Here is a 23,629-nt window from a genome sequence, read left to right on the forward strand (position 1 = left end):
CATAAGAAACCCATGGGAATCTCTCGCTTAGCCATAGTAAATAAAGCATTTTCCTCAATATCTCCATTACGCGCCGTACACCCGTTCTCCTATGCCAAAATTTACCATTTTATCACCTATGTAAAATGCGACGTATATTACATTTCACGCATTAGCCAGGCAGTAGAGCTTCTTCCTTATTAAATCCATAATCTATGCGTTACTCAACTCCTTTAGCACCACGTAGGGTTCGTGGATCAACTCCCTAATCCTCTTAACTAGTGGCTTAAAACCAGTTAAATCCTTTATCCAACGCCTGTTAAGATTGCTCTTAATATGTTCTCTATACCGGCGATAAGCTCTACATGCGAACGAGCCTTTAGTTAAACTAAAAAGATTGTTACCGATGAGCGTAATAGACTATTAGCCGACACGATTGAAGCAGGTTAATGCCAGAAGTGGTGGTTAATTAAAGGCCTTTTATCAAGCAGTTTAATCGACTGTATTAACTCTAATGGAGCTTAAATGTTAATTTTACTGGCTATAAGCCAACTACAGAGGCAGAAAAGCCAGCTTGGTAAGGTAGACTTAACAGAGCTTTGTATTTAATTAAATCTAATATAGAAATAGAGCCTCCGGAGCCCTCACCACCAACCGTTCTACCTACCTTTTAAGCCTCTGCGGGTGCAGGACAAATTTAGCTATGTTTAGATACTGTATTGGGTGAATTAGGGCTAAATTTTAATCGGACAATGTTAATATTGTATATAGAGAGGTGCTGCTAAAATATGAAATAAAACACCATAAAGTCTATACAAATTTCCTAATTGGGACAGCTAGCTGACAGCTTGACAGTCAGCGTACGTCATCCAACAGCCAGCGGACAGCGAGCGATCCAATTGACGCAGTCAGTCAGCTATTTTGCTCAAGCTCGCGGCTAGGCTGACTGTTGGACACACTGAAGGGAAGTATAAGGAGTCCGAGATCATATGCTCACAACCAAATGAAATCGCTCACATTATATAGGTAACTATCTAAGCATTTACTCCTGGTTACCTTGTCGAAGTTTCTGCTAATCTAGCATCATTCTAGGTGGTGCACTCGGAACGCCATTTGGCGAGGCCGGATTCCCCTTTGGCTTAGGTGAGATATCGTAGTACTGGCACATGATATTCGCACCTCCTCCGGCTTTCTTATCATCGCCTGCAGATGAATGTTAGTCTACTCTCGAATCTCCGGTTCCGAGGTGGACTTACATTGGTTAACGATATAGGTAAGAGCAGTGACACAGTCATTTTCGACCATCTTTATGCCGGCACCTGTGCATGCATCGTCCATGTATGCGTATATCTGGATTCTACCACCATCTACATCATAATTGGCTATAACTGCGTTGGAGAATCCGCCGCCGACTGGACGGTGTCGAAGCCAGTTGTCGCCATTGTTCATCTTGTCGCGACAGAACGTTTTACCGTTGTCTATAGCCACATCCTTTACTAGCGATCGATCCCCTTTATCGTTGCATTTATAGTTCGCGGGTGTCGCTTGTGGAGGCGGAGTCGATGATGCAGGTGGAGGCGGAGGCTTCCAGTCGGTAGCCGTGCTGAGGGCCTTCTTCACGTCCACGACTTCTTTGTAAGGATAGGTATGGCGATCGGGAAATGCATAGCACTGGCAACCCGCGTATTGATAATTCTTGTCTTTGATCTGCAGTCTAGGTCAATGAGGGGCACGGCAGCGTCGTATGGCGGACTCACCCCATTGCACTTACCCTCACCGAGACCGATGGGGATGAATAGCACGGTTTCCCTCCCACCACATTCATCGCAAAACGGCCAATGCTCTACCGCCTCGGGGCAATCTCGATTGCAGTCGCATCCTTTATTATCCGCGGTACATTCATTGTACTGGTCGCCTTTGCACTTATCGTCGTCGCATTTCGGCTTCTGATCTCTAGAGGGGCATTTATCTTCTTCGCAAGGACAGCTGGCGAACGCTTTCGTGCACACCTCGTTTGTCCCTGCGCATAAGGTACACGGTAGTTCCTCCGTTTTGGGGCAGTTCTTCGAATTAGAGTCTCCGCCTCCCCCGAATGAAGATGAAAGCGCGCTTGTCATGCCGCTCAGAAGTTTGAAGACCGGCTCTAGACCGAATTTGTAAGCGGCTAATGCGATCGAGGTAATCGAGAGAACCCTTGCGTCGGTAATGAAATTGATAACGGAGGCGATATCTGATGCAGTGACAGTTGCGGTCGGAATATCACGAACCCAGTCTAACAGACCGCCTGGTTGTAGCTCTTGCGCGACCCGTTGGGCGAATGTTTGGGCTCGACTCTGACACACCTGCCGTTTCCTTGCTCCGCAGGGTGTGGATTCGACGTCCTTTGCGATCTTATTCAGGACCTCGAGGAATTTGGGCGATAAACCGAAGGCTACGTCGCCGGGTTGGTAGCCTGATGCCGCGGCCGTCGCTGTACTGGCCACGATAGCGGCCGGGATGGTTGTCGTCGAAACCTTGCTTGCCGAATCCGTTGTCGTGTATGGAAGGTCGGTCAAGTACTCCGTGTTGACTCCAATCCACTGATTTGCTGGTTAGTTGCGTTCATTGACGAGGCATCGGGGAGTCGAACCTTAGTCGTGGACGGCTCTTGATCCCAGTACTCCGTATGCGCGTGCGGTGCATGATATGATTCTAGAGGATACATAGACACAGGATTGACGCCTATTTGCCCCGAGGAGGTCGGCACGATGGCTTTGTTTATGGGCGTTGCTGTGATGGCTTGGGCCGACACTAAGCTCGCCCATCCTAGCATCAAGGACACTAACTTCGAACGCATTTTCTATTCGTGATAAGGAAAGATAAAGAAAGTATCTTAAAGATCCAAGTCTAATCCCCCTGACAGCAAACACATAAGATGATTCCGATTCCTACGGTTTTATTGCTTCGCCGTGCCTGGGTTTGCCCGATCCTGTGCCGCCTGCGGTTTTATTGCTTCGCCATGCCTAGGTTTGCCCGATCCTGTGCCGCCTGCGGTTTTATTGCTTCGCCATGCCTGGGTTTGCCCGATCCTATGCCGCATGGCATGTCGCAGAGGACTAAACGCCACGTTGGGCTGTTTTGCGGCCGGGTAAGCTGATGGATGGATGGCTTGACTCTGTTCGGACCAGACTTGCTATTAAGCAAGCAAGCCAAGCCGGAATGCATTAGCTTGCTGGCTTGAAACTTTCCGTACTTGAATCCGGCTTGCTTGGCTTGCTTGAAGGCTTGTTTGGTTTTATAGAAATTTTGGAGTTACATACAAAATCAAGCCTCCGAGCCACCGATTTGGCCAAAAAGCTCCTCCGCAACCCCGATTTATAGTCATTGTAATATAAGATAGCATAGAGATAACGTAATAAGGAAGTTCATGTGGCCGAGGGCATCTATCGCAAGGCTTGGCATGGTAGTGAGGAAGGTTTCGGTAGAAAGGCTTCAGTAGGAAGATCCTGCTGTTAACTCCAACGGTTAGCTACTAGTTATACTAATCCCGGTAAACTTATTACCTCATATACTAGATCCTTTGAAGCCCATTCTTAAATAGCTACAATTGCACTATAAGGCAGCAATGATATTAGGGCAAAGCTTCGAGAGACGCGGCTCTAGTAGATTATCAGCTTCACTAAACACCCGTTCGCAGTTGTTGCTTATAGCCGGTATAGTCAATATATCAAGAGCCATCTGTATGAGCTTTAGCTGGGTCGTTCGCTCCTGCCACTAGTAGGGTATGGGGTCGTTCGCCAGTGGGTAATCGTCTGGTAGTGGCGGCAGGGTCTTCCAAGCTTCGTATTCGTCTGACGCGTCGATAGATGAGCCACGCGGCTGGTGTGGTTACCTAAATAGTCCTGTTTGCTCCATTTGCATACTCAGAAATATCTAAAATCGTCAACTACAACATTAAAAATATATATATATATTTCCTATCAAGCGGGCAAGCAAGCAAGCAAGCAGGCCCTTTTTTGGCTTGTTGGCTTGCCCAAATCAGGTCCTTTGGCTTTGCTTAATAGCAAGTCTGGTTCAGACGACGTCGTATGGGCGTAGGTGTGGGACCACGGTATTGAAAACATTGGTTACCGTATTAACTCGTATGCAGTCTGGTGAGGAAAGTTTCGGATGGAGAACGATTGGGAGCTTCTTGGTAGGTAAGCTCTGACCTCGAAGGTCTTCTGCAAGCGAGGTGAAGTTTTGTTCGACTGATTGAAATCCTTTCTGAAGTTTCGTCACCCGGCTAGTAGTTACTGTAGTTGCAGGGGAAAGTTTACATGTCTTGTTGAACATATTTTAGCTGCCCAACAGCAGCAGCACATTGCTATTGGTGCAATGGTCCGGTTAACGCTACGTCAAATTCTGGGTGTGAACCATCTAGGTAAAAGTTACCTCTACAAGAGCAGTAAGCTACCTGTTAATAGACCAAACCCAGCTAGATCTAACCCATTAGAAACCCGATTTATGGTAGATGTAGAGCTCCATGTAGAGCTTCGGTAGAGCTCCGTGCAGAGCTTCGGTAGAGCTCCACACGGCGCGTGCTGTATTTAACCGAGAGTCTGCTAATCTATAATAGTTCTAGCTTAAAGCTAGACTTCACAATTAATTTCCCTAGCTGCCAAAGTTTTACTAGAGTTCTGCAAGGAGCTCTGCTAAAGGCCCTGCCAGAAGCTCTACCAGAGGCTCTCTACGAAGCTCTCTTAAAGCTCTGCACGGAGCTCTGCCAAGACCCCGCATAGAGCTCTACCGAAGCTCTGCACGGAGCTCTATCGAAGCTCTACATGGAGCTCTCTCTTTACTCCCCCCTCTACTCCTCCCTCTATTCGTGGCTCTACTCGTGGCTCTACTCGTGGCTCTCTGCTCGTGGCTCTGCCCGTGTCTCTACCCGTGTCTCCTTGCGTCTCCTTGTGCGTTTTTTTGCACGTCTTATAGGGGGTTAGGTAGAGAGGTGTAGAGACAGACATAGACACAAAGATGTAAAGACGCCGGGATATAAAGGCGTAGAGGCGCAGAGGTACCTCTAGGGGTAGGCCGTGCTAAATTAAGCTACAACTCTAAAAATAAGCTCTAAGCCACTAATTTTGCACCAGCAGAATAAAACTTGGCAGAAGATTTGGACAGTAAAGTTACTGCCAAGAGTTACCACTCGGATCCTGTCCGGATTTTGATCGTGAAGATGAGGACCCAACCCTTACCTCAGCTACTCCGTACTCCAATCCGACGCCAATTAGAATCAGATTTAAAAGATATACAGTCAGAACCCACAGCTTCTTTGAGACGGAAAAACTGCTTGCATGATATATCACACTTTGAAAAGTTTTGCCTTAAAGTAAAAATGTACGGTAAGCTAGAGACCTAGTCTACATTTAATTTTTTGCTTTCCGTCGGCACACACAACATCTTATAGATAAAGGCTGAAAAAACTTTCTTCATTTCCACACCTCACTTTCCACATCTCTGCACCCCCCTATCGTGGCTTCGAGGCGCGCCTCGTCCAAGTTTTCGAAGCAAGTCGTGGCTATTCAAATTTCTGGAAGAGGAGGCTAACAAGATGTTAGAAGTATACTTCAAGATGGCGTCAGAGAATGTCAGTGAAATCCGTGGAACGAAGCGTGGTGACTGCGGTAGTGTTAGCGCTGGTGGTAATAAGGTCCGACGGGTTCGACGACGAGTTCAACGCGGTGATCAGGTAAGCGGACTCTTTTAACGATGTTGCCATGTCGCTAACCAAATTAGGAGCGTATAACGTCAGTGTTCATGCGCCTTCCTCTTGAGCTTCGCCGAAAGATTTACAAGCTGGTCCTCGCCGAGACGTTTGATCCTTTACGTTGCAGTTATAAGGTTGTAGAACTCGAAGATCTATTCGTGGTAAATATCTGCAATAGATACCGCGACCTGCGTCAACTTCTCCTGAACCGTCAAGTTGGCTATGAAGCTCTTGAAATCATTCTCGCACGCAATAAGGTCTTATTCTATAACTACCTCACCACGACTTCGGACCGCAAGCTACGACACCCGGAATACCAGCCAAAACTCATGCCATTCGACGTCATCCGAAAACTCGAACTTAAAATGTGTAGCGACCACCGTACCACTCTAGGTTTCCTCGAGCTGTGTACAAATTTGCAATATCTCAAGCTTCATTTCGATATTCGCTTTGAATCCGCGCTATTCATAGGCGTGACGTTTCCAATATATCAAAGAAGGGCGGAAGAGTTGAAGATGGCAAGGGACATTTCTCAGAAGTGGATGCTGTTCTTCGATCTTCAGTCGCTTATAAAGGCGACCGCTCTTCAGACTTTGAATATTTCGCTCAGAACACCATACATTCGTGGATTTAGCGAGCTTATAAATGGCAGGGTTATCAAAGATGTTATTAAGCGGATTAAAAAGATCCTACCCTCCTCGGTACAATTTCCAGGAGAGAAGCGGGTAGGGGGGACTTCTTTTGACCGCAGCGAGTTCTATAGATATATAGCTTGATGGAGAAAGTGGCGGTGTTACCTAGAGATAACAAGAATAAGCGATAGCAGAATGGTAGATATCCAGATAGCCTAACAGAGAGACTTATAATCATTAATAACTGTAACCGTTATTTCCTTGCTATACTATAACTTTCCTCTCTTGAACGACAGTCTAAAGCACTATTTTTAGTATTCCTGGCTAACGGCCGCCTTACTGGCCGACTGCTGCTCGCCGAAGCTCTAATGCTGATTTAAATGTTATTTCGTTATTAATTCTTAATTCGGTTAATATTCCAAAGGGTAACTATAAAGAAGCAGTGTTAAAAGTATCGTAGTTCCCAACGTTCAGCGCCGATTAGAGATGGAATTTTGTAAGAAACGTCCGACCAAGTTGCTGCCCAGAGATATCTCCAACTACCACGCACCATTTGCTGTTTCCACACGCTGTCCTTAAAGCAAATAACGAAAAATAAGGCACGAATTATAGAGTCTGTCTCGTATCAAAACATCTTCCTGTAATCTTCCTACTATACTTACGATATACTAACGATAAACTAACTCGGATCAATAGGAACTCGAGGAAAGACTACTCGCCAGTGAGAAGATGACAGAAAAGGGTAAAATAGACGAGTGAACTGACATCAGAAATTCGCGGTGCGTAGAAAAGCGTGTAACAAAACCCAATCTCGTTTTCAAAAAGCGCACAAACAGGTTTGGGAAACGACCCTAGAGTAAAAACCCGTATGTATTTACTACCTACTCACACCCTTCCTCCAACCCAACCCAGCCAGCACACGCCCAAAACCCCAGCAACGCACCTACTCCAGCTCAAGCCTACCCTCTAAACCCCAACCTCCTCCTCCTCCTCCCACCCACCAGCCACACTCCCAATATCAACCCTCCCTATCTTCTCACTCAAAGTCCCAAGTTATCCCCCTTCCCTCATCCAACGGTATCTTTGCCGGAACGGGAGGCGGCGGCAGCGCCCCTCCCACCCGTGCCCGGGCTATCGCGCCATGGCTGCGTGTCATCGGGAAAGGCGGATAGAGAGTGGGGTCTTGGGGGCGGGGGCGGGGGCGGGGGCGGGGGCGGAGTATGTTCTTAGCCACGGCGTGGTGGGTGTTGTGTCTAGGGAAGAGCGCGGGGCGGCGAGGGGGCCAGGTGCCGGGGCTGGCGAAGGGATATGGTTGGGTAGGTTTCTGGCTTGGTGTGTTTGTGGATGGGGTGGTGTCGTGGAAAGGGCGGGCGCCGTTCAGCCGTGACGTTGCTTTCTAATTTGTGAATGAAGTCGGCGTGTTCGATTACGCGATCCGTTCTGCACACTGTGAGTCGAGAAGAGGAGGTGCTCGATCAGTCCATACGAACATACTTATCCGGTTGCAGTTCATTGCACTCGTTATTCAGTTGATGCTGCTTATAGAAACTAGCATCAGTATACCAAACCCGCACTAGTATTGTGGAAAACTGTACCTGCTTCGCTTAAGGCCTTTCTCCCACACCGCCATTGGAAGTTTCTGCGGCGTAGTCATTTGCTTGGGAGTGAGACACGATAGGTGTAATGGAGTGCTAGAAAAGCGCTGTCCGCTGTCTGATACCATTTTTGTTGAGAGCCTTTCAATCGCTCATCACGTGCGTCGTCGTTCATGTCTGAATCCATTGTAGTTAATGGCCTGGTGGACGGAGCAAGGCAGAGAGAGCTGAGCCTAGGTAGGCTCTGTGGCGAGTGCTTGGCAGAGAGTTGCTAGGCAATTTTAGTCGAGCCTCTCTTAGAGCTAGAACTACCTAGGTAGCTCCCCAAAGAGCTAAAACAAGCTCTACTCCGCTAGCTTATCTCAGTAAGCGTTTCAGACGGCAACCGAGATAGGCAAATTCCCTAGTACCTAAATAGAATAGCTTTATAAAACCCCCGCTAGCGTTATATAACCCCTGTATTTTAGCATTGCTGTCTCGGTTGCCCTTTAGTGCGAAAATATAGGAGGGTCAACTATCAACAGAACGCGACGCTACTAAAGAGCAATATATCTCCACTAGTTGGCTAGTTAACCACTTTCAAAGGTAATCGATTATATTTTAAGGGCCGCTTTATTTATCTATGTACTTATTTATGCATTTTAGCTAATATAAAGTTCTAAAATTACGGGTCGAAATTTCTTAATGCGCCTTTTTGGGTCGACTGCTTATCTGTACGCTATGCGATCCCCACTATCATCGTAATCAGTGTAATCGCTCGATCTGCTGCTCAAATACCCCTAAAGGCATACGATTACTAGTTCCCCTATGGACCATCTTCCAGGCATCAGCCAGCCTTGGCGGCCCATACGAGTTCCGTACCTTGAAGGTCCAGTATTTGAAAAGGAGGAAGGATTCCTGGACTTCCCAAAACGTCATGGATAAAATATCGAGAACATTCTTGAAGAAAAGTACGAAGAACATACTCCAGCCCACGTTGCGGCTATGCTTCAATAGAAGGGATGGTCGACGAGCCCCAACCGGATCCAAGCCCGCTGCTCTTCGCACTCGGCGAAGAGCCCTGACCTTGCCGCTACTAGATCGCCGATCAGACCGGAAAGGATGTCCCAGCACCCAGTCCGAGTCGCCGCTTTTCTCAAAGCTCCCATTTGAACTCCGCGAGCAGATCTGGAAGGAATGCGTCGGCGGAGAAATGCTTCACATTGACTGGTCCGATCGACGCATGCACGGTCTTGCCTGCCAAACACCCGAAGATCCAAGATGGAGTATCGACCATAGCTGCTGGCGATCCCGGCAGCATGAGCAACGGTTCTTGGAATCCAGGGGCCTGATCGCGCTGCTTTTGACATGCCGTAGAGTGTGAGTACGCCTTCAATACCACAACCCATGGCGACTTTCTGATGAGTTCGATCTACCAGATACTCCGAAGCCATCGGGGTACTCTATTCAGACAACCTTTTCGACTTTTCGGCTTCATATTTATGCTTGCTACATCTTCCTAATTTCCTTATACCTCGCCGACTTGACGCTGTTTCACAAGTCCATTTCATCTGGCACCTTCCCCACGGGCCTCCAAACGTCGCAAGATCCAGAGAGCACAGCCACTACGACAAAACTTGGATAGGGATATGGACGAATCTTTCTTTACTTAAAGGGCTTCGCTATTTACGTGTTGAGCTAGACATTATGCCAGTTCAAGCTCGGTATTGGGCCCAGCTGGAAGACGAGGTATGGGAGCCAATTAAAAAGGTGACAATACCACAAGTATTTGAGCTAGTTTTGCCATTTCCAGAGAATCCAGGAGGGAAAGTTGCAAAAGAGTTGCCATGCAGAATTACTCGAACTCATGAATCTCTAAACTGAAGTCTTTAACGGGTAGCAGAAAATATATTAAGACAAAAATTACGAATCCTTTATTTGTTTTAGTAGCATTGTTCCTGTTAACACTATATATAACGCAGAATCATTATCGTTTAAGTAAGAAATCATAACGTTTATCATAAAGAAATAGAGAAGAACCGTTCGCTCGCCAGTATGTAATGACTTTCTCACTCCAAAATAAAGCCGAACCCTATATCCATCCAATTGCACGGAGGTAGAGTACAAGTACGGCCTCTAAGCCTCCCAGGAGATAGCCGCTCGCTTCTGTTCAGCTTTCTCACTTATGCTGCCGTCGCTGTTGATGGTGAGTCCTTGGGAGATTATGTAGCATCCTGCGACTAGATATCAATCGTTTGAGAAACTCCAAGTATAAGTTGATCCATACTTACCAGACGCGAAAATTGCATATGAATCTGTTCATTATTAGCTGTCAGTAGGGGTACGAGTGTGTTGCGACGAATATTTGAGCCTGAAAACATACCAGCATTTTTCTCTGGTCCATATGTTTTTGTTGTAGGGTTGGTCACGACTGTCGATAAAGCACTGCAGCTTTTCCATCCTACGGAGGACATAAGACAAGAGCCCCATCGGGAGCGGGGTAAATTTACCGTAGCCACTTCTTCCACCCACATCAATGGTCTCAGTTCCAGCCCGAGTGTGAGTGAGCTATTGGCAGGTGAGTATGATTGGATTATTGTTGGGGGGATCTGGCTCCTCACCTCATGAAGCATTACTTTGTCAAACAACATTATCAGATCTACCGGGGTATACCATTTGTCTGTAACAAATTCATTCAATTTCAAAGCCATTCTAGCCAGCATATCAGCCTTAATGTCATTCTTGAATCTATAGCTATCCTTCATCGCATATTCTAGGAACCAAGGACAAATCTGAATTTGGTCGTATCGATCTGTTCTCAACGGCCTCTGAGTGTATGCAAAGACCTGACCCGTTTTACAGTCGATCTTTGAGTCAATGTTGACCGTTTCATCAATATCTAGGTGTGTTCGTCAGTAATACCCTGATGAAAGATGAGATTGCAAGTTCGCGACGCGGAAGGAACTCACGAGGATCATAATAGTGAAGAGGATCCTTCACCCTGGGCTTGAGCCTGCTCTGGTCACAGTAGATTCTCCGTAGTTGTTATTAGCTTAGCGGAATCATTTCAAGTTTAAATACATCTCATTACCACGTCATTTCTTTGAAGCTGGTTAGCATTGCAGTGCTGGGTTGAAATCCCCGCGACGCCTCCCAGGGCATCTGCATCACTCAACAATATTAGCAGATTGGCACAGCGTATGAGAAAAATCAATTGCAAGAGGTCTGTCACATACTGTTTACTGCCTGTGCCGTGAAGGTGTCGTTGGTGCCGAAGAGCTTGTGCATTAGGTCTCTTTGCGGAGGGCTCGGTGCGTTTACGACTACATCTCCAAGACGAGCAAGGGTGAAAGCTTGGATGAAAGCGGTCCTAACAAAGTTTACCTGGCCTTCTATGTTTTAGCAAAAGCATACAAAGCAATAGAAGTTGCTCTTACTTCCAGTGCAGGAAGGATCAATATACCACGCCTCCGTGAAGCTGACCATGTGTATCAAGGTAGCTAAGGCCAACAAAACGACTGGCCTAGACTTCATTGCTAGTGTTACAAAAGGGTGAAATGTAATCTAGGACGAGGAAAAGAGGGAAAGCAGTTGAGGTATGAACTGTCAAAGTTGACTGGGAATTGGGCACTACTTTAAGGTTAGTATATCTCTTCCCGGCCAGACAAGTATAAACCATCTGACACGGTATCCGCAAGATTCTTGCTACGTGTCTGAGAACACATTTTGTTCTGAAAGAGATCCTGCCTTGTTTCCTCCAGTGGGATGACAGTGCTACGGATTTGAAATTTGGTGCCGCAATGTTTCGCTGTAGCCTGTTCTTCAACCAATTTCGTCAATTTCCGATTGCCACGCAACATCACATCCCATAGGATGGAAGGCGCAGCACAACACCGTATGTTCTGAAAAGAAATTTGAGATGGACACTCTAGAGCTTCACGGCTGGTGTTTTCAATCCAGACCTTGCTAGGGCGGTGGTGCTAGGGATCGTGACTGCTTAGTCAGTGAAACTGTCGATCGGAAGTCCGTGCGCAGATGTCAGGAAAGAAGAACTCGTTGTGTAGATTGATCTATGAAGAAAAGAGACTACATATACATGAAATTGATGAGTCATAAGCATCCCTGATCTACCCCTAATATAGTAGTGATCGGCACCAGGTCGACAGAAACCAACTGATGATAAACTTTCGAAAGGAGAGACAATGTCCTTCAGGATGATGGAGAATACTACATCCTATCATCGGAATCCCGGCTGTGCAATAGGACAGATAGTCGTTGCCGCTGGCGAGAAGATTAAGACAGGGCATGCACACGGCGGATGGCAGCACTGAATGTACGCATCAAGATATAAAAGAATGAGCACACCTCCTGCATCTACAATAGCAATCTTTTTTCACCAAGCTCTTCAAACAGATCAAGTTCGAATCTTCGAATGCGAACTTTTTTCTCCTCTTCTGTATCGATCTGAAATCCCGAAGCCAACAATAAGGTCCAGATGTACCTCTTATCATACTTCCTTCATCTTACTCTATTTGTCAGAGTGCAGGCTGCTACAATTACTTTAAGTATACATGAGAACGCTATTGTGCCTACCTTATCTGGCCAGATCGGTGTCAATCCTGTTACAGTAGGGATCGGACCTGCGGAGGAGTATTTAGGTCCAATTGGAACTGACACCAACTATCTGACGCAAGAAGGTAGTACAACAAAGGTCAGTCCCTTTGCAGCTGTCAAACGGTGTATCCAGGCTGTCATTATAACATCGTGAATAGTGGATTGGAGTCAACACTGAGTACTTGACGCTTCTTACTGCTACCATCACAACAGATAATGTAGTTTCGACTATTACCTCCACAGTACAACTCTCCGTTGAGACGGCTACCACATCAGCGGACAGCCTATCACCTGGAGATGTGTCTGTACTGCTCCCTGAAGCCTTTGTGGATTCACTGGAGGGTTCAGTGAAGACGGCAGTCCAGACATGCAATGCTGGAGTAAAGATTCGGAAGCGAGATGATCCTCTTCTTACAGGTAATTTCTCTCAGGTCTCTTCTCTGATGACGATTGGATTACATGCCACAAAATACACCTGCTGACATTCCATTTGTCCAGTTCTTACCTGCTTGATTGATGCAGCAACGGAAGCTTCGAAACCTGGAGGTGTATTGGATATGATTAATAATGGCGAGTGGGAAAAATTAGGGTTAAAACTATCCAAGAGTGCCCCGGACGTTCTGCTCAAGGCATGGCAAATCGCCAAGAGCAAGGCAGAGCAGAACAAACTGCTCCTTTACATGGCCGCAATAACAGTTGTCATGGGATCGTCGACTCAAAACCTAGCAGCAAAGTTGAAGTTCAAGCAAGGTGAAGTAGGCCCCACTTCCACTCAAGAGACATCTTCGTCGACATCTTCGTCGACATTATTAGCGTGTAATCCTACCGCAACAACAGATGAGAACTCCGTAAGTGCCATCATCCGTTTTTACGGCATGTCTACTCACCTACCACATAGATAGGATGTGACGACACCGATTGCAAGGGAGAAGACAAGAAGTGTACAACTGTGAGCGCCCTTCCCAGACTGTTGTATTCTGACCGTATGTGCTGACCAAGCGGCAGGGACCCAATAACGGCTGCCCCTGCCTGGAAAACGCCCTTGAAATCAATGAAAGTTATTTCGACAAGGATTACTGGGACGAGCAGCAGAAGCTCCTCGCATCAGCTGCTGCCAACCCAGCCCCGACGGCTCCACCCAGTTGCTTCGCTGACACGAACGGCAAAAATTTCAAAGGCGAACCTGCTGCCAACCCTGAAAGCTGGTGCGTCTGCACAAGCGCGGGCAAAACGGGGATATACTCGACCATTGAGTCGACAACTCCTCCATGTGCGTACAATACGCTTCCCTCACAAACGATCAGCATATCTGTTAGTACGCCTGTCGTAACGGGCCCACCGACTTCTTGCAGATTCATAACGTGAGTGACTTCTTTCTAAGCACCTTTCGGCTCCGAACTAAATCAATGTTAAACAAGAGAAACCGAGACCGAAATTTCCCCCACAGGGGTTTTCACCAGTTGCACATGCGACAATGATATGAGATATCTTACCGTTGAAACTACAGTCGATGGCTCCGCGACCGTCGGATGCCCCACAGCCACATCCGCAAACGATAATCCACCAACCTCTACATCATCCCCCGTCCAGCTGCCTCTCAACAAACCCAAATGCAGCGATGGTGATACCACCTTCGCACGGGACGGCGACGGCTCTGCGTCTAATACTGCCACCTCATACTGCCAGGATCTCATCGACAAGAACATGCAGTTCACCCAGAGCGGGGGATGGTCTCTGCAGTCCTTTGGCGCCGGTTCTTTCGTGGACCCGAATTCCAAAACTAGCGATAGCAACAAGAAGATCTCGGTCGTGATCACCGCTAACCAGGGAGCTTGCGCACAGGGAGCAGAGTTCAAAATTGACTTCAAGGCCATGGGTCTGACAGAGTGCACGCAAAACTTCATGACTGCTATAGATGGCTGTAAGTTACAAACCCTTAGACTCATATTGCTGAATGTGTGTGAAACTTACCGTCTCGACCAGGCCCCTCGGTCTCGGGTCCCGGAGGTAACAAGGCTTGGAAGGGAGGTGTTAACTACAATGACTGCGCTATATGGCAGATTGGGTCTCAGGCGCTGTCATGAAAACTGCGGAACTGAAAGGGCAACGACGTATTCAGTATTTGCGGCAAGCTCTTTCAAAAAGCCGATTAGTGTTTAGAGTGGACATAACTAAGTTTTACGGAAACGGCTGCATGGTAATAGAAATAGTTTCAGAATAAGAAGTATTATAAACCATAACTAGCTTAACTAACTTAACTAACTTTGGATCAAAATATAAACCTTCGCACAGAAGAATAAACCACCCCTAACCCACACGAATGGCTGATGGAAAGACTTTGGTTAAGTCGCCGCAAGCCTCGATCTGAGAGAGAGCCCACGTCTAACGGAGAGTCCATGTCGATCCGCGTCTAGCGAGCCGCATCTGGCGTGGAAGTGCCTTATAGGCGGGCTGGCAAGGAAAGCAGCGTTGGCAATAATCAATTAGTTAGTTACATTAATTATGATTATAATGTAACTAATCTAATCATAATCATAATCAGGTTTGTGATTATATTATATAGATATAATCATATAACCACCTAGGGCAATAAGAAGAAGGTGGTGATAGAGATTCTGGTGTTGAGGTTTATTTTGGCGATTATCGCCATAAGTGCTGAGGTACTTCCGCCACGCCTAAAACAAACAAATTTACATACAAAATATAGCCGTGCGCGCGTAATCGGAGGTACTCTATCACAATACCGTGTGCGCATCTTTGTTACCTTTTTGTTAATACCAACCTTAACTACCACTATCCCTCCTCAGAACTCGGGCAAGCAGAAGGCAGCAAATGAGGTAGGTGATGAGGCTTCCTAGATAGCTATCACAAACTTCATAATGCGGTAATTAGGCAGGTATGCGGCGGTCAGCATCTTGGTGAGACTCTTCGGGCCCTCCTAACTGTGCCAGAAGGCTCGCTGACTTCTATATTAGGTAATTAGGGTGTAATCGTATAGTCAATATAATCAAATCATAATCTACGTCGGTGATTATATAAAAATCAGAATCGGCCTGCTGATTATGATTATTTGATTATTGCCAGGGCTGAAAGAAAGGCTGTCCAACTCATGTGAGGATTGAAATCTACGTAGATGCAGGCTTATATATAGGTGGCGTAGTACCCCCTAGGGGAGGGTCCCTAGAGAGTGGTGAAACTAGGCTGAAACTGACGTCTGACAAAGGCTGAAGGGTAAAGGTGGTGAAAAGGGGTATAGAGCGGCCTGGTGAGGTTGATCTTTATGTTGTTCCAGATATGCTTGGACGACCCACAAAGAGACAAACATTCAGGGACCTGCGCAGCGAACTCGCTTGACAGGGCTCGGAGCTCCAGGCCGCTCAGATATCTTGAAAACATGAGGGTGAACAACGTGACCACGTCATGCCTAGTCGCGGGGTAGGGTGCCTTTGCTTGAAAGTGAACCAACCTGAAGACCTGGACATTCTGCAGTTCCCTTTCAAGCCCTTCCAGCGTGTCGGAATTCGGTATTGGTTGATCAGTGTCGAACAGCGTGATTCGCGAGCCGCCATCGTTTGATCCGGGCAAGTGATCTTCGCGATACATAGGGCAGTTGCTTATCCCCCACGAATACCCACAAGCGTCGCTATAGGATCAATTAATGCATTATCTATCATGTGTGCGAAGGAGATGCCTGAGCTTAGGGTAGTAACGTACCATCTTCTGGAGCCGTCATCGTGTGCATATATATTCACCGTGCCGCATCCAAGTCGAGGGCAAACGCCGTTCCCAACGCTCCGCCCAAGGCTACCATCAACAAGCACTGCCATCTCAATGTGAGACCCTGGAAATACCGTTTGTTTCCAGTCCTCGGGACAGATGGTATGCCTATTCCGCCTAGCATCCAGGATGCGGTATTTCCCTTGCCTGACCTTCTCTTCGCCTGGGAAATCCTTGAATCATATCAACAACCTCAGCGTAAAGAGCTCCCAATCCTGGAAGAATGGATGCAGTTCTCAGTATACATCTGCCAGTGTGGTTGGTAAGCCGTCCGATGGACGAATAGGGTCCCGATTGGATCGATTGAGACGCTTAATTTAGATGATGGACTGATCGGATTACTAAAAGCGGACTACATCCGACTAAAGACGGATTAGTACGGAATCTTGGCGTAGATCTCGGCTGATTTAGTATAGTAAGGGGTGAATGCACAGACCTTATTCAACGTATATCCCGCGACGCGTCCATAAAACACTACCTCTTGGCGCGTATTGTATGGAGAACCCTATACACCCTCCTGTCAATTCCGGTTGTTAGCGCAGCCACGTCTGCACGGCCTTTTTGTAGGGGAAGTTTTGGTATTTTTGCTGTCTAAGGGAAAGTAAGGCCGTGCAGATGTGGCTGCGCTAACAACCGGAATTGACAGGAGGGTGTATAATATCAACCTTAATTAGGACTATATCTAGATTAGAGACGGTTAACTTCCGGATTGATTAGAATGGACGGCTAAAGATTAGGATTGTCTAGCCGTCGATGGACGGACTGAGGATAGAGGCGGAAATAACCACGCTGATCGGAGCCTAAAATCTTCAACCAACTTCGAGATTGAGGGAACCAATGAATCCTCTAGGCCGACATCTCGTCCCAGCTGCTTCATGTAACGGCCAGCAGTTTGAGCGCGCCAAGGCAAAAAATTCCTTTTAGATGTCAAAGGTTGACCTTTCAAACGTTCGGGTTCGCGAAATATGGGTTCTTTCAGCTTGCTCTCCTTCCATCTGAAGATTCTGCTTAGTTTTCGAGCAGGAACTCGGGCACGCAAGATATGTTTCGGATCTTGTATATTTAAGGCGGCAAATGCGTTATTGTAAAGTCCTACAGCAACCATGTGTGCAATGGGACAGAGAAAGGGATTGGCATTCTGATATACTTTGTATGTTTTCCTGTAAACTCGTCAGCTCCCCGGTAAATAAAGGAAAGTAAATGGAACGCTTCTCCTTTTGTGTGGATTACTGTAATGAACATAGCCAGTCCTGAACGATCTCCAACTTTTACTGCGGGTATTGTGACATGCTTGTAGAGGGCTGACTTTAGCTCTTCCATATCCGCATCGGCAAAAGAGAATTCGTCCGCATCATCCCCACTGTCATCCCAATACTTGCTTTCGTCTTCATCATCTTCGTCAATGTAGTCGTGAGGTTGACCTTCTTCTTCCGTATTATCCTCTTTGCACTTGTCGAAGCTCTTTACTCTTGCATCGACCAGCAAGCACGGTCGAGAACCTGCATAAGCGGCAAAGAGGAAAGCGTAGCAAGTAGCAGCCGCTGCTCCTCGTCGGAATATACAGCACCCAGTGGTAGTGTAGCACTCGGAGAAGGTCGTCGACCGACAATACTAGTTTATCGCATACAGATGTATCGAGCTTGTACTTCTTCAGAATTTTAATATACTGTAGCGCTCACATTAGCAATGATCCTTTTAGTAGCGTCCGCGGATCGGATTTGTACGTTGTTCACGTCTTTCACTAAGTTTTCATCCAACCATCCATTTGCGTGTTCTTTATACAGCATCTTGAGGACTCTCCACTATTGACGGACACTAGACTTCTTCCGTACGCGAGGGTAGCAATCTAAAATCTACTTAAAGAACGCTATATAATCTGCTGGGATCGAAAACTTGAGTAAGTTAATAGGATCGTAGTTAAGCGTTTTATAGTATCTAATTGCTGGTAAGCCATGGTTGAAGTCTAATAAGTAGTTAACTTACAGCTTCCACTTCTTCCAGACTCCACCCATGTTTATTTGAGTCGTGCCTGCGCGTTCCACTTTTATCAGACCTTGTGACGCTAGCTCTTCGCGAAGCTTATTGTAATAATCGGCTGAGAGCTTGACTCTTTTCCGTCCCCGTTGCCGACTTCCTCCTGCATTGCCGTTTCCAAGGTACAATTATGAGTAAAAGTTTACCCAAAGGAGGACGAAGGTGGAGGATAGTGTACCATCCAACTGGGTATGCTATGGAAAACTTTCTCCGGATAATTGCTCCCCGCACAGGCGTCTCTCAACCCCGAGTGATAGGGGTGAAGATGGCTTGATTTCTCCAGATGTGTAAATCCTAGTCGAGCCTTTTGATCGGTGAAATAATAGTTCTCAACGCCACTCCTCCTTGCATTTACACGGCCGACATAATGGTAGCTTCATTTAAAGGCAAAATCATTGCCATAACAGGTGGTGCCTCAGGCATGGGCCTCTCAATATCCAAACTCCTTGTTACCCATGGCGCATCGCTTTCACTGCTTGGCGTGCAAGAAGAAGCACTCGACCGCGATTCAAGTTGTCGCCGCACCTGATGTCAAAGTAACCGGTACGAAAGCCGACGTCCGTGGACGCTCCTAAGTCGAGGCTTGGATAAGGGAAACAGTCATGGAACTTGGGAAGCTAAATGGCGCGGTTAATTTGCGGGAGTCACAAATAAGACTATGGGAAAACCGGAGGGCGGGATCGAGGTGCTGGATCAGGATGAGTGGGATTTTTGTATTAGGATCAATTTAACGGGTGTCATGCAGTGTTTGAGGGCTGAGATACCGCAGTTTGCAGATGATGGCGGTTTCATTGTTAATGCAGCAAGCACATTAGGTTTGACAGGGCACCAATATGGCGCAGCGTATGCGGTGAATAAGCATGGTTGCATAGTTAGGGCTGATAAGATTAGTCACAAAGGAAGTTGGGGTAAAGAACATACGGGTCAATTGTTTTGCGCCGTATGTTAAAACTGATAGTATCCCATTGCTATACCATTAGCCTGCTAACGTAATACTACGTACACGGAGGATACATTGTTACCCTAATGGTTATACAGTCGGCCAAACAAACAGCAAAATCTCTCGAGGAGAATCCTGAAGTAAAGAAGGTAGCTCTTCAACGGCCGGGTCGGCCGGAGGATGTAGCCAACCTTGTGGTATTTCTTTTGAGTGACGAGTCATCATTCATCATTGGTGCCGTGCATACGATAGATGGAGGCTGGATTTGTTGATGATTTGATATGGCATTGTTAAAACTCTCGGATTGAGTCAAATATAGCAAAAGTCTTCTAATTATTAGAAGAAGATCATAGAATTTCCAACGCCCGGGAAAAAAATTCATGAACTCACTCACAAAGCCATGCTAAAACCGAACTAGTAATCTGATGCGATTACCTGGTGAGAAATATAAAACAAAAGTGTCGATTCCTTACTAATAATCCTAGCACCCTGACGAGAGCCACAATGAGCTAGGTTTAAGCCATCTCCTAGCACTCTAGTCCCCGAACCTGGGCTCTTCTGTCGGACGGACAAGTCACTAAGAAGAACTCTGTCTATTGAATGTGGCTCTAGAGCCTCTATAAATACATAAGGAAAATAGGTAGTAGACTACTTTGCTGACCGTATCGTAGACCGAGTCGTAGACCAAGTCATAGACCGTGTCGTTGACCGAGTCGTTGACTGAGACAGTAGTAAGACATACGAGAATAAGGTGGTGAGTCATAAGGTGGTACCTGAGAGTGACCTCAACGGTTGACACACCCCCCCAGCTGCTTAGTCTTGACTGAGCAGCTGGATAGAAAATAAAACGAAAAGTTATGATAGGCAATTTGGTGTTAAGTTTTAAAGGAAATCCTCTATAGTTACCTTACCTAATATCATTTAAATTAAATTAAATTAGATCCTTAATATTAACTAGATTTAACTATTAAACGAACGCCTTATGCTTCTAACGCGGTAGGGCCTTTGTTAAGCTGTTTGCGACTATAGCAGCTATAGGCGTCTAATTGATTTTAATTTAGCTATTACGTACTTCTTGGCGAAGCTAGTGATGGTATATATTGATATGTTAAAGCTTTATAGAGAGCTCTTGTCCGTCCTTTGTAAGCAGTTTAATCGTCTATAGATTATTATAGCTGATTGTTTGCTCCTTATTTAAAGATAATTCGATTTCTTTAAAGAAGTAACTTTACTAGATTAACTCTGTTTCTACATGGGACAGAGCTATAAGCTCTGCCTCTGTGCTTAACTTTGTTACTATTATTTACTTAGTAGAGCGCTAATTAATTGCTCCTTTAAATAAGGTGAATAGGTATCCTTCTGTGCTATATCTACTTATTAAATTGTCTCCGAATGCTGTGTTACTTGCTCCTATAAAAGCTTAACTTCCTATATTCTAACCTAAGTATTTAATTGCAAGTGTCCTCGTTTAATAGAGGTAGGTGATTACTTAATAGGCCGTGGCGTTGTGTAGAGGTAAGGGGTTTTGTAGGAACTTTAATAGCTTGCTTAAGGCTCTAGCTATATTAGGTCTTATGATATAGGTCACATAGAGGAGTAATCCGATTATCCTTTAATAGATGTAGATTTCCTATTTTAAAGCTTCCTCTGGGTTAGGTAGGAGCTTATTAGTGCTTATTAGTATACTAACTAAGCGTATATTAGTTAGGTAAAATGTATTAGCAATCTTCTTAATATAGGAGTCTTAATAGAGCTATAGCTTCCTCTAACTCCTATTTTTTAAGACTTAAATTTTTAGGAACTAGGACAGTTTACCTAGGTCCTTTATCTTATACTTCTTTATTAGTACTTCCTTAAAGCTTTAAAGGTCTAATTAATTTTCTTTAGTAGAGGTAATATAGATATTGTCTATATAGAAGAACATAATTAGTGAGTTGTTATAGTAGAGGTACGGCTTATTACTGACGGGCTTTAACCCTAATTTAACGAGCTAATTGCTAAAGTTATTATACTAAAGATGTAGCAATTATTGAAGTCTGTAAAGAGCTCTATATAGTAGTAAACATTTACCCTTAATGGTAAATCTATCTGGATATTTAATATAGACGATTTTGTTAATTAGGCTGTTTGTAAATGCGTTAACAGCGTTACCCTACTAGACGTCTAAATTAAATGCTGTAATAATTACTACAAAAGCTCTAAAGACTTTAGCTACTAAAGTCGCTGTATATATATCCTTATAGATTAACTATTATAGATTACTGTTTGTACTAACTTAATAGTATGAGTGAGTCGTATCCACGGGCACGAAATACATGTAGTATCGTATGCTTGTTTGGATGGTGACTGTCAATTATATAAAGCAGACTATGTAGTCTATATACTAATGCACCTCCCCCCTAATTAGTCAGTGCTTTATAAGTGCACCAGACGCGTAAGCGAGTGGTTGGTGCACTGAACGCGTAAACGCGTACCTAGTGTACCGAACGCGTAAGCACGCGTTTGGTACAACAGGTGCTATAATTATACACTGGCAGTACTTAAAAAATGAAACCACCTATGTACAGCCTCTGTAATTGCTTTAATAAAACTATAGAATATAAAGGAAAATATATAGGAAATCTCCCCCGAGGTGCCGTCTAGGCTGCCTTCCAAACGGTACCTCAAGCTGGCCGTAAGTCCTGCTTACGGTCCGTAAAATAAACCGTACGGCCTTTTGACGGGCAGTAAGTCAGATTTTAAGGGCCGCCAAGGCGCTAGTGCTAAGCGAGCCAATGGCGATTTTCCATCCCGGGGATGGAAAATCGTAATTGGTTAATTCAACTACCCTATAAAATTTAGTAGGTCACGTAAGTTCACTAAGTTCCACCGTAGCTTTCTACCGTTTTCCACCTATACCGTATAATAAGTCGTACGGCCTTCCAACGGGCCGTAGATATACCGTAGGTGCTCCGTTAGTCCCGTTCTACCCATTCTATAACCTTTAGGTTAAGCTTATTTATATTAATTAGGGTTTTAAGGGCTTAATACGGCTTTGCCTTAGTTATGGTGTCCGCTAGGTTATCTCTACTGCTAATCTATTTAACCTCTATAATCTCACGTCGTTTATAGGCCTAATATAAGCACATTAGGTCGACTATAAGCCTCTTCTTTTATATTATACCTAGTTTAACTAGGTAGTTATAAAGGGACTTTAAATTGGTGTATAAAACTAGGGGTAACTGCTTTAGTTATAGAATCTTTTAGACCGTTAATTTAATTGCGGCTGCTATATTAAAGCTATAAGCTAGTATATATAGTTTAGAAGCTAGTATACTATAGGTTACTTATTTATACTTAATTAAAGACTAGTATAGTATATTTGCGTCCTAATTATAGTCTATAAGTACAATTATAAAGCCGATTTATAATAATAGGTCTTTATTATTAGTAAAGGAGGTGTCCGTAAATACTAGTAAGCTAAGGGAACTTAGGTCTAGTGGTACAAAAGTAAGTCCCCTTACTACATTATTAATTTGCTACTAAATGCGCTTATTAAGCTGCTTAATATTTTCTTCTTGCGGATCTACTACCTAGGCCGTAAAGGATAAGTTATAGGTAGATTTGGGTTAGCAGACTATGGTAATATAGGCGCCTCTTACACGCTATATAGCGTATTAGTCCTTTATATTTACGGTCTTATAGGTCTCTCCGTAGGAGCTAGTAAGGTCTATAGGCTTTACTATAATAAGCTTTAGGTTTTAAGCTTGGCGTTCCTAGGTTAGCTAGATTAAGTTACCCTTTTATATAATTAAGCCTCCGTTAAACTTAATTGGAGTCTACTTAGTTAACTACTCTTATGGCTTTGCTAGGAACTTAGCTTCTTATAGTTTAGTCTCTTTAGCGTCCATAAATATCTAGTCTGCTAAGAAGAGGGTATTGTCTATTTAGAGTCTAATAATACTAAGGCCGTTTAATAGGCTATATAGGAGGCAGGGGTTATAGGTCGACTGTTCCATTTTAAGTTTACTAATATAGTGCTAGTAGTATATTTTAAACCAGTAGTTCCTAGCTTCTGGTACTCCGTAAAGAGGTTTTATAACCCATAAAATTATTCCTAGTTATAGGTTAAGCTTATAGGGTAGTCGTATAAAGATGTCCCTACTTAGGTAAATATTAGACTGTATATAGGCTTATGAGATATCCCGTAAGTATAGGGCTATAGGTTTAATTTGCTGTAGTCCTAGCGTAAGTATAAGTATAATTCGTTGGCTGACTTATTAAATTGTAGGTAATTGCGTAAGGACTAAGTCCTTTCCCTTATTATTATAAGCTTGTATAATAAGCCTTAATTTCTTAAAGGCTTTATTAG

The 23,629-nt window shown here is 45.0% G+C and overlaps 7 protein-coding genes across 7 annotated transcripts; 4 read left to right on the forward strand and 3 right to left on the reverse strand.

The window, feature by feature from the left end:
• Nucleotides 1–611: 611 nt before the first annotated feature.
• Nucleotides 612–3,151, reverse strand: K441DRAFT_692090 (uncharacterized protein). Its single transcript, XM_067652534.1, has 4 exons — nucleotides 2,609–3,151; nucleotides 1,737–2,558; nucleotides 1,236–1,686; nucleotides 612–1,182 (listed from the first exon to the last, which is right to left on the reverse strand). The coding sequence occupies exons 1-4, from the start codon at nucleotides 2,813–2,815 to the stop codon at nucleotides 1,052–1,054; spliced, it is 1,611 nt and encodes a 536-aa protein (XP_067509687.1). The 5' UTR covers nucleotides 2,816–3,151; the 3' UTR covers nucleotides 612–1,051.
• K441DRAFT_95501 (uncharacterized protein) lies at nucleotides 3,035–3,779 on the reverse strand. Its single transcript, XM_067654560.1, has 2 exons — nucleotides 3,522–3,779; nucleotides 3,035–3,467 (listed from the first exon to the last, which is right to left on the reverse strand). Exons 1-2 carry the CDS (start codon nucleotides 3,524–3,526, stop codon nucleotides 3,254–3,256), a joined length of 219 nt encoding a protein of 72 aa, XP_067509688.1. The 5' UTR covers nucleotides 3,527–3,779; the 3' UTR covers nucleotides 3,035–3,253.
• Nucleotides 3,780–5,572: 1,793 nt separating this feature from the next.
• Nucleotides 5,573–6,483, forward strand: K441DRAFT_672787 (uncharacterized protein; the record flags this gene model as incomplete). The annotated part of the gene is made up of 2 exons (XM_067650587.1): nucleotides 5,573–5,689; nucleotides 5,737–6,483. 2 exons carry the CDS (start codon nucleotides 5,573–5,575, stop codon nucleotides 6,481–6,483), a joined length of 864 nt encoding a protein of 287 aa, XP_067509689.1.
• A 2,156-nt stretch (nucleotides 6,484–8,639) lies between these two features.
• K441DRAFT_95662 (uncharacterized protein) lies at nucleotides 8,640–9,849 on the forward strand. The gene is made up of 2 exons (XM_067654561.1): nucleotides 8,640–9,293; nucleotides 9,353–9,849. The coding sequence occupies exons 1-2, from the start codon at nucleotides 8,851–8,853 to the stop codon at nucleotides 9,795–9,797; spliced, it is 888 nt and encodes a 295-aa protein (XP_067509690.1). The 5' UTR covers nucleotides 8,640–8,850; the 3' UTR covers nucleotides 9,798–9,849.
• A 200-nt stretch (nucleotides 9,850–10,049) lies between these two features.
• On the reverse strand, nucleotides 10,050–11,447 carry K441DRAFT_672789 (uncharacterized protein; the record flags this gene model as incomplete). The annotated part of the gene is made up of 7 exons (XM_067650588.1): nucleotides 10,050–10,126; nucleotides 10,205–10,228; nucleotides 10,297–10,374; nucleotides 10,424–10,481; nucleotides 10,535–10,812; nucleotides 11,150–11,302; nucleotides 11,351–11,447. 7 exons carry the CDS (start codon nucleotides 11,445–11,447, stop codon nucleotides 10,050–10,052), a joined length of 765 nt encoding a protein of 254 aa, XP_067509691.1.
• A 548-nt stretch (nucleotides 11,448–11,995) lies between these two features.
• Nucleotides 11,996–14,725, forward strand: K441DRAFT_692093 (uncharacterized protein). Its single transcript, XM_067652535.1, has 7 exons — nucleotides 11,996–12,624; nucleotides 12,686–12,944; nucleotides 13,026–13,375; nucleotides 13,426–13,476; nucleotides 13,533–13,888; nucleotides 13,946–14,448; nucleotides 14,511–14,725. Exons 1-7 carry the CDS (start codon nucleotides 12,409–12,411, stop codon nucleotides 14,609–14,611), a joined length of 1,836 nt encoding a protein of 611 aa, XP_067509692.1. The 5' UTR covers nucleotides 11,996–12,408; the 3' UTR covers nucleotides 14,612–14,725.
• A 3,980-nt stretch (nucleotides 14,726–18,705) lies between these two features.
• On the forward strand, nucleotides 18,706–19,550 carry K441DRAFT_683634 (NAD(P)-binding protein; the record flags this gene model as incomplete). Its single annotated transcript, XM_067651709.1, has 5 exons — nucleotides 18,706–18,850; nucleotides 18,915–19,023; nucleotides 19,059–19,181; nucleotides 19,225–19,295; nucleotides 19,348–19,550. The coding sequence occupies 5 exons, from the start codon at nucleotides 18,706–18,708 to the stop codon at nucleotides 19,548–19,550; spliced, it is 651 nt and encodes a 216-aa protein (XP_067509693.1).
• Nucleotides 19,551–23,629: the final 4,079 nt, after the last annotated feature.

Source organism: Cenococcum geophilum, assembly GCF_001692895.1.
Source record: "Cenococcum geophilum 1.58 unplaced genomic scaffold K441scaffold_2, whole genome shotgun sequence".
Lineage (NCBI taxonomy): Eukaryota > Fungi > Ascomycota > Dothideomycetes > Gloniales > Gloniaceae > Cenococcum > Cenococcum geophilum.

Bases quoted from the DNA above. Each gene is read 5' to 3' on its own strand.
- K441DRAFT_692090 (XM_067652534.1), bottom strand. From the start codon at position 2,815: ATGCGTTCGAAGTTAGTGTCCTTGATGCTAGGATGGGCGAGCTTAGTG. The intron at 2,559-2,608 runs GTTCGACTCCCC...CCAGCAAATCAG, and splicing joins AAGAGCCGTCCACGACTAAG to TGGATTGGAGTCAACACGGA. The intron at 1,687-1,736 runs GTGAGTCCGCCA...CCTAGACTGCAG, and splicing joins GTGAGGGTAAGTGCAATGGG to ATCAAAGACAAGAATTATCA.
- K441DRAFT_95662 (XM_067654561.1), top strand. From the start codon at position 8,851: ATGGATAAAATATCGAGAACATTCTTGAAGAAAAGTACGAAGAACATA. The intron at 9,294-9,352 runs GTGAGTACGCCT...TCGATCTACCAG, and splicing joins CTTTTGACATGCCGTAGAGT to ATACTCCGAAGCCATCGGGG.
- K441DRAFT_692093 (XM_067652535.1), top strand. From the start codon at position 12,409: ATGTACCTCTTATCATACTTCCTTCATCTTACTCTATTTGTCAGAGTG. The intron at 13,376-13,425 runs GTAAGTGCCATC...CCTACCACATAG, and splicing joins CAACAACAGATGAGAACTCC to ATAGGATGTGACGACACCGA. The intron at 14,449-14,510 runs GTAAGTTACAAA...CGTCTCGACCAG, and splicing joins CATGACTGCTATAGATGGCT to GCCCCTCGGTCTCGGGTCCC.